At 42.4% G+C, this 9523-nt stretch overlaps 1 protein-coding gene across 6 annotated transcripts; it reads right to left on the bottom strand.

Annotated features, from left to right (window-relative positions):
• Positions 1–2292: 2292 nt before the first annotated feature.
• LOC136517085 (pentatricopeptide repeat-containing protein At2g30780-like) lies at positions 2293–8786 on the bottom strand. Of its 6 annotated transcripts, none has more exons than XM_066510605.1 (4): positions 7690–8786; positions 7516–7602; positions 7183–7443; positions 2293–3216 (listed from the first exon to the last, which is right to left on the bottom strand). In XM_066510605.1, exons 1-3 carry the CDS (start codon positions 8701–8703, stop codon positions 7186–7188), a joined length of 1359 nt encoding a protein of 452 aa, XP_066366702.1. In that variant the 5' UTR covers positions 8704–8786; the 3' UTR covers positions 2293–3216; positions 7183–7185. The 6 variants fall into 6 exon arrangements, with proteins under 6 accessions (XP_066366702.1, XP_066366703.1, XP_066366698.1 ...); XM_066510606.1 differs by having other exon boundaries at positions 7516–7590; positions 7690–8785; XM_066510601.1 differs by having other exon boundaries at positions 7516–8785.
• Positions 8787–9523: the final 737 nt, after the last annotated feature.

Genomic DNA, 9523 nt, shown 5'->3' on the forward strand with positions numbered 1-9523 from the left:
AGTTAAACAACCGACAAATACGTCAATCTTACTTACGTAGAGTTCACTAGTGCAATATATATAGTAGCTCATAAGCACAGTACATCGTAAATTTGTAATTTGGTCCTTCGTGCTCATAGAAATAACACAACACAACTTACAAAGGAACTAAAGTAACAAGTTAATAGCTCACACAATGACAATCACTTTATTAAATCATCCGTAAAAAGATATCATCTTTATAGTTCGATACATATGCTTTACATTACATGTTAAACTTGCTAGCCGAAATAATATGCATATGTCATATGTTACAAATATTCATATTTATTCTTAAATTGCGGGTACCTATTGGTACCCGCGGGTAAATTTTGATACCCGCATCTTTGCGTATAACCGACCCTCATATACTGGCAGGTGAGTTTTCATACTCATGCTCGCACCCATTGGGTACGAAACTCGCGGGTACAATTACCATCCCTACCTTCAAGGCAAGGCATTCAAACAAACAACATATGTATAGATCAGGCCAATAGATACTAGTCTACCAAACAAAAGGAGTTACACCAACCTGGCCTGCCTAAGAATACACATAGGCCATGTTCGCTTCTCTTGTAATCCGTACTTTTCAGCTTGTTTTTTTAGTCGGAACAGTATTTTTCTCTCCCAACAAATCAGTCGGAATAGTATTTCGACTTGTTTTTTCAGCGAAACGAACGCGGCCAAATGGTATGATATAACGGACTATGTTGTACCGTTGGACGACGACTACTAAAAAAGAACATCCATATTCCATGCTGATAAAAAGGAGGTCCTGACAAGAAAACCGAAAACGACTGAAAAAAATCTCATGATATTTCCATCCAATTTTTTATTTTGCCAAAAACAAAAGAAAGATGAAAACAAATTCAACTGGATTTTAATTAGACGAGATTTATTCCAACCTTTTTTCACCTCCTTCGGTGGTTCAGTGCGTAGTTGCTTCTGAGCCAAAAATTACAACCGTCTCATGGTTAATGGCTAGATCTGGATTTCCACCAGCAACATGTTGTCAGGTGTGTTTGTCATGACATCGTTGTTGGCCTGGTTATTAGAGGACCGGCTGCAAGCTGCAAACGCGCCCCGGCCCCCGCTTATCTTTTTTTCCTTGTCGTGTTCGGTGGCACCCCGCCTGTCAACGATGATTGGGAGTTGGGGCAGGTGGGCTTGACCTTAACATTGTGAAAAAAAAAAATTAGCTGACTTTGTTTTGAATTCAGTTACAGTTTCATCATGCATGACCACCGCCAACCACTCCGCTAGTTCCGAATTTTTCCAAACCGTGGTTGTGGTATAACTAGGCTCATAGTACAAAGAACATAGTGCCATGTGTGCATTCTTATCCATTCAGATCCAAGGATTATGCTACGGGTAGAGTGTCACATTATTATACTAGAATGATTGCAGTAGCCCCTCTGTGGTGCTGCACTGATGCCCCAAGCCTCAAACTTCCTGCCTTATCTAGCTGTCAACCTGTCATCAAGACAGACAATTTGCTTACCTTTCCTGGAACACAACACTTCATGAACGATGTTCTACACTGTTCTCTTCTCTGTCTTCTTTTACATAATAACTAATTGTTTCTGATGCGTGCTTACGTACGAGTAGATAGATCAGAGTGCTTTAGTAAAATACCAAATAGAGAAGATTCGCCATGGCCAACATGTATGAAAGTGACGACGATTGAAGGCCAGGCACAGCTTATAAACTCAAATTCTTGACCTTGGCCTAATGGCGGCACCAACTGATAATGTCCAAGAATTAGAAAAAGAATATAGCCACTGATCGTCAACGTTTCAATTATCCGGATTCCACACGCAGATCAGATCATTCTACCAGCAACATCTATAATCATTGGCCAATAACTTATATATTAAACAGGATCTGATTCCTAGCAAAATTGTGTAATAGACACTTGATATCAACTTTCGATCTTAAAGTTGAAAAAATGGTAATCATTTTATACACTGAATGAATGAATGCGCAGACCAGTAAATTCACAAATAAATCACATAGCTTATTTTTACAGGAAAGATAAAGTCCTGAGAGCAAGAGCATCATGATATACGCATTCCAGGTCACACTAGAGGACAGAACAAGGAGTGCGAAGACCAAACGAATTGGAAACACCTGGATTCCAATCTGAAAGCAATAAGACAGAGGCCTACAATTATTTGCAGCTGCTAAAGGAGAGGCCACACGGTACATGGAACCAAGACAAAAACTATCAGACACGCTCGACAACTACAGTCCTCCTGAGTACAGCTTGTATGATTGGCAAAAGAATCATTGCACACACGTTAAAAACTGGTGCAAATGTCAATTATTAGCGGGGAAAAGGCCTAACATTATAGGTCATGCCTTTTAGCCTGAAAATGAGAGAACCCAGAAAGTGCCTCGGCGGCACCACTATAATGACCCTAAAGAAAATATATGCAGATCAGTAGCCCCATCTCTTACTGTGTGGTTCCTTTCGTTCCACATGATCGACGAGGTCATGTACATGTACATTTCGCATGTATCACACCACTTGAGTTTCTGTGAAACCATAAAGTGCTTTGCCGGCTATCAATTTGGTCATTACTTGCCCTCTAGCACCAGTATAGAGATTCCGAAGGAGAGTGCTGATTGCTTGAGAACAATGGAGCTTCAAAGTTCAAAGATTTACTGCCAAACGAGCTTCACATATCCTGATTTCCCAACAGCCCGTATGACAATATGGGGCAGAAAAGCAAGGCAGCAGAATAAATATTCAGCCAAAATCTCCATGTAGTACCTCCACTATGATAAAGCTGGAACCGCGATGCCAATCACGAAGGCACCTCATCTTCACCTTGCTAAATCATGTATTGTGTAAGTGTGATGTATCGTCTTAATAAATGCCCCGGATGTCCTCTATGACTCTGTCCCATGGCCAGATGTATAACTTGTGTGCAGAACAAGAATGGGCAACAAAAGGCAGCAGGTTCAAAACGTAGTTGCAGGGCCAACATGAACAGATCAACTTCAGCCGTCTGCTCAGGTACTACATTCCATAGAGATCGCTGCTGCCGCACACCTCTATTAAACTCTGGAACTCTAGGGTTTCATGTAGTCCTTTTGCTCTTTGAGTAGCAAAGGCATTGAAAGCGCATTTCAGTAAAACAGGTAGCTTGTCAGAAAGCAAAAATTTTCACCAATAGCTGGAGCAGATAGATCCTGCACATGTATGATCATAACTACATCAGTGAGTTAATATAATAGGTAAGCTTCAGTTTGATTGCAAAAAACAATCATTACATATAGTTCATTGCCACTAAGAAGAAACTTGTTACAATACAATTTAGCGATCACAAGTTCACTCGAAACAGAAATGTATTTATAAATTGTCGTGAGCATTAGTACTGAAGGCTATAATTAGGAAAAACTCATCACCTCCAACAATTCTTCAATCAAGTTCACTCAAAACAGAAATGTATTTAGAAATTGTCGTGAGCATCAGTACTGAAGGCTATTAATAGGAAAAACTCATCATCTCCAACAATTCTTCAATTAGAGCTTAAATAAAATAGACAAGTAAGAAAGTAACCATGAAACCACAATCTGTTAGCAAGCATGATTACAATACATTTTCAGTGGACACTGACAAATACTGACATACCCCGCCCACTCCCAAACACATAGCTCTCATTTTCCCTATTTCATTTCAGAGCCTGTTAAAAACGGACAGTTTTGATTGTCCTAACACTTCCCAAATTTAATTTTATCAAATAAACGTGGTATATAAAAGTAGAAAGGAACAACGCAGACAATATAAAATAAACATCCTTATGAGCAGTTTTCGATTTCCATTTTACATCTTTGCTAATAAATCAAAGCTTTACCAGAAGTGTACCTCAAAGACCCATCAGCTATGTTGAAAATTACAATACAATATGGCTAAACTCAACAACAGTATTTTTTTTTATTGCAGAAGTGGCTTTCACTGATTATATTGATTGTTTCCCTATCACTTTGTTTTGGGGGAGGGGGGCAGTGATATTTTCTCAAAAAGCCTGTAAAAAATGCAGACAACTTAGTTTTTGTACTTTAAACATGAACAGTTATTGTTTATTCTATGTTTAAAGTACATATGCAATCTAAACTCAAATGACTACTTTAGCTGAATAATTTACTCCCTCTGTTACAAATTATAGCTCACTTTGGCTTTGTCGGGCGTACCCAGTGCAGAGAGCTCCCGTTCTGTGCGGGGTCTAGGAAAGGGTGTTAGTGGCAAGCCTTACCCTCGCCTGTGCAATGCGAGGAGACCGCGACTCGAACCCGGGACCTTCCGGTCACAGGCGGTAAGACTCTACCGCTTGCACCAGGCCCGCCCTTCTCACTTTGGCTTTGTCCTAAGTCAAAATTCTCTAACTTCGACCAAGTTTTTTATAGAAAAAAATGCATCAACATCTACAGTATCAAATTAGTTTCATTAAATTCCCGTGAAAAACTGAATAGGTTTTGATAGTGCATTTATTTGAATCTGTGTATGTTAATATATTTATATTTTATAGAAACGTTGTTACAGTCAGAGAAGTTTGGCTTAGGACAAAACTAAATAAAGTGAACTATAATTTGGAACAGAAGCACTGCAACTAATGCCAACGAACTTGAAGCCATGCGCTATAGTACCAATGGACTCACTACTCACATGAACAATAGGACCGTACAAGGGATCAATATGCTGCAGAAACACTTGTTGCAGATCTTTCTTGTATTTGTACATCTATGTCATGCCCTAGTGTGCATTCTTAACCATATTTCCAACAATTAACTTTGGTAGTAATATTGATGAGATCCGTGTTGATAATACAAAAGTTGATAAGGCTATCTATCTTTAATGGTAAAATTTTGAGCAGATATCCCTTCGTTAACCATTAATCATGGATCCCTCAAAACATTGAATATGTTCTTGCTAGTGAAAATATTTGCATTACGTGCCAACACAATTTTAACATCAAGAAATTCCACAAACGGAAGGCACTAATATGGATAAACTAGATGTAGATATACTGAATTTCTAAAATGTGGAATAGTATGAGCCTTGATACCTTGATACAACATAAAACCATCCAGGGTGCAGTTAGCATAGCAAAAATAAGTTCACCCTCTTTTATCTATGCAGTTGTGGTAGTATGAATAATATCATGTGTCACGAAAAGCATCGATAAAACAATAATCTAGCTACCAGACTATGCTGTCAGCCTGTCACGGAACATGGACGGAAAGTCATTGTAATTTGTAAAGTATGGAAGTTAAGGGTGTGTGTGGTGTGTGTTGTACTAAGGGTTCTTACCCCCTCTTTCTTAATATAATGAAGCGCAGCTCTCCTGCGTTTTTGAGGCTTTTTTTTTTTGGTGTGTGTGTAAAGTATGGTTATAACCAACTGATTTGAGAAAATTCTCTTCACAGACAAAGGTTTGTTTCAGGAAGGGTGAAGAAAGGTAAAAACAAGTAAATATGATTCATAATCTGTTCATGAGCTTTAAAGTATACCCTATTAAAAAATGAGAATCAAAGGAATAATTCTTTATTGTAATCTCTTAGTGAAGAACTAAGAACATACAGCCCCTCAGTCAAAGACTGCTTAGAGAACCACAGATGCATGAAAGAATTACAAAGAACTGTCTACGGTAGTGCTTGTACTTTAAACCTCATCACAATGTCATGAGGATGTTGCGTGTGGTACTTCTAAATGGAGCCTTACTATTTATTTTAAACAGAAATGTACTGTTGCAGTTTGAATTGTAACAATTGCACTTATGGGGTATTGTTGTTGTTGCAGAAAATGTACTATTTATTGTTGTTGTTGTTGTTGTTGCACTTATGGGGTATTGGGGTAATCACCACACAGAGGAGGACCAGCAGACCATGACTGAATTGGAGGGATTTGATGACAAGATGAAACCATAGATCGGGGTGACCATAACATTTTAGCCGAGAAAAGACTAGCTCAGTCTTTTCTAACTATATTTATAAAGGGACTCCTTAAATACTTAATCCAGATATAAACCTATGTACATCATCTAAGATGCAAAACGGTGATAACTAAATAAACCTATCCAAATGAATGATCTGTAGCTACATTACTTATCACATGAGCATAGCAATTAGCTTGCAAAGCAATTTAAAGCTACACACAACAGTACACAATATTCAGTAATCACTTGGATGATAGTACCCTAAAGGTCCTAATAGGTTGCACAAAAAGCTTTCAAATGCATATCTTACTAGTACTTGACATTAAAAACACTCATGAGCATCAGCTTGGTGTTTGATATACTGAGAAAAAACAATTCCCCCAAAACTACAATAACACGAGCCTAAATATAAAAGAAATTTCCCAGGGTGCAGTCAGCATTACAGTAGAAAAACTTCCTCTAGTATCGACATGGTTGTGGTAGTTCTGTTATAGTATATGTTACGAAAGGCATATATATCAACAATAAAACCTAAATCCCAGATTATGCGAAGACATAGAAATCTGATTCTGTTTAGAATCAAGGGTCTTAAAGCTAAAAAAGAAACATGATATATCTCCCTGCTCGTGAATTAAGTATCATGATCAACAAAGATAAAATAAAATAAAAAATCTTTGTTTTATTCTCTTATCATGATCAAGGGCGGGCCTGGTGCAAGCGGTAGAGTCTTACCGCCTGTGACCGGAAGGTCCCGGGTTCGAGTCGCGGTCTCCTCGCATTGCACAGGCGAGGGTAAGGCTTGCCACTGACACCCTTCCCCAGACCCCGCACAGAGCGGGAGCTCTCTGCACTGGGTACGCCCTTTTTTATTCTCTTAGCGAACAGCTAAAAACCTTACAGGCCCTTAGCCAAATACTGCTTCAAGAACCTCGGGCGCTCCAGCACCATTAAAAAACTTGTTATGATAACATCTACTTTAGAACCTTACCAAAATGTTAAATGGATGTTTATGCGGTACTTCTAAATTGCTCAATTTTCTTTCTACACAGAAAATGCAGTAATACGAGTTGAAAATAGATATGCTGTAATCTCATCACTGTCCAACTTTTCAAAATGCTAATATCAACAGCTATAATTGCAGCTATACAGATATATTATATAAAAGAAAAGCTACATAAACTTGGTGAATGAACTTAAATATTCAGAATGAGTATCAACTCACAAGTTATTGAACAGATATGTTGCGAGGAAGTCCAAACCCATGCTTCCACATCATGCCAAGTATAGTGTTGGCCTCAGTCCTCCGCCCACAACTAACGTATGCCTTGTACATGATCCAAAATGTCTTCTTTGTTTGATCAATCTTAAAACATTCCATCTCATCTAGCACCCCATGCATCTCTTCCAACCGATGGTGCTTCCCATACATCACCATCTTGCAGTGGTACAAGCTCCGGCACAGCTTCCAACCAGCCTCCTCAGCCTGACGGACAAAATGTACAAGTTTGACAACTGCGTCATACCGAAAATAGCTACATATGATGGCCCGTATCACCTTCATTGTGTTGACAATGGTATTGCGTTCCAATGCCTCAGAAATATGCAGCTCCATCCCCTCAACCAACCCTTCCTGCGCGTACACCTTAATTAAGAGCACATTTAGCCATGCCCTGTAATCATCAGGACCCAACTGCTTGAGCAAATCCTCAATCTTTTGGATTCTACCTACATGGTAAAACTTGCAGTATGCGCACAGCATTGCACGAATATGCACAATGTCAACCTTTCTGACAAGTTTGCAAGCACGCTCATAAGCTTGCTCCATTTTATAGATCCTCCCGGCATGTGCATATCCTCTTAACATCAACATGTGCGTAGTAGCATCTGGAGCAACATGGCCCGACACCATATCCTGAAACACGGCTTCCATTTTGTCCCACATCCAGGCGGTGAGGTAACCAGAGATGATTGCATTGTACGTACCAATAGTGCGGGGTTGGCCAGAAGCATCCAGCGACTGGAGCGTGGCCTCCATGTGGTCAACGAGGAGAGAGCGACCGTACAGGGCGATGAGGATGTTGTACGAGTCCACGTTGGGCGGACCGCACCTTGGGTCGCGCTCCAGCGCGTGGAAGACCTCGATGCAGCTGTCAAGGAGGCCGTTGTGCATGTATGCCGCCATAAGAGCGTTGTAGAGCCCCTGGTTAGGGGAATGGATAGCGGCGCCGTCGGCAAAGAGCGCGGCCGCCGCGTCATGGTCGCGGGCGCGGCTCGCGAGCGAGATGGCGAGGGCGAACTCGCCGAGCGAGGGGGCCGGGGAGAGCGCGCGGCGGAATGAGAATACGGCGAGCCCTAGCCGCGGCCTGGACCGGAGCAGCGAGAGGAGCTCGAGCGACGCGAGGGGAGAGACGGCGAGGAGGGTAGGGAAGGAGTGCTCGTGGAGGGCGGGCACCGGGTCCGGGTCGGGCCCCGGGAGCGCGGTGAGCGAGGTGGCGAGCGAGGAGACGGCGGCGCGGAGATGGGATGCCGCGAAGGGCGGGAGCGGCGGGGACGCAGAAGAACAAGACGCCGGGCACCACGACCCGGTGGGATTGGGCGGAGGAGGCGGCGGCGGCGGCCACGTGTAGGAGATCACGTCGGGTGGGACGGAGCCGGCGGTGAAGGACCGAGGGGTGGTGGCGTCGTGGAGGCAGCAGCGGCTGCGGAGCAGGGGGACGAGGGAGCAGGCGGGGCGGCGGGACATAGGGGGAGGCGGCGGCGGCGGCGCGAGGGGTTTAGGCCTTTAGGGAGGATCCGCGTGGGGAGTGGACGTGGAGGAGGCGAGGAGCGCACGAGGCCACATCGTCCTGGTGTGCTGGATGGGTTTCTTTAGGCGGGGGCCTATGCTGTGCGAGTATGGCGGGCTTTGCAGAAAAAACGGTTCGGCCCCGCCAGGTTGGCCGCGAAGAGACCAAACAAGTGACATGGGCTTTAGCCCATGTTTTGTGATTTGATGAGAGCACGAGTGATACGAGTGGAACTGGCTCACACATAAGAGCAACAAGGTAAATGGTGAGTTAACTCATGAAATCATTCAACATGCGCCAGGGGACCCTCTATCCCGTACTTGTTTCTTCTCTGTGCAGAAGGTTTTTCAGCGCTTCTCCACCATGCTGAGGCAACAAATATGGTTCAAGGGATTCGAATTTGTCCCGGGATGCCTAGTGTTTCTCACCTGTTATCCGCGGATGGTAATGTTGCTCATTTGTAGTACATCTTGGACGTGTATGAGGAGTGCTCGAGACAAAAGATAAACAAGGAGAAATCGGCAATCATGTTTAGCAAAAACACTAACAGTACGGTGAGGTCTGATATCAAGCATGTTATTGGTTTACTTACAGAAATGGAACATGAAAAGTGTCTCGGCCTTTACTCTACATCGGTGGATCCAAGAAAGAAGCTTTCCAATATATCAATGACTGAATATGGAATATAATTCAAGGCTGGAAGGAGAAACTGCTATCAAAAGCGAGGAAAGAGGCCTTAGTTAAGGCAATAACGCAGGCAATTCCAACATATGGCAT

The sequence above is a fragment of the Miscanthus floridulus genome, chromosome 17, assembly GCF_019320115.1.
Source record: "Miscanthus floridulus cultivar M001 chromosome 17, ASM1932011v1, whole genome shotgun sequence".
In the NCBI taxonomy this organism is placed as follows: domain Eukaryota; kingdom Viridiplantae; phylum Streptophyta; class Magnoliopsida; order Poales; family Poaceae; genus Miscanthus; species Miscanthus floridulus.

Coding starts and splice junctions, on each gene's coding strand:
- LOC136517085 (XM_066510600.1), bottom strand. CDS start 8,703: ATGTCCCGCCGCCCCGCCTGCTCCCTCGTCCCCCTGCTCCGCAGCCGC.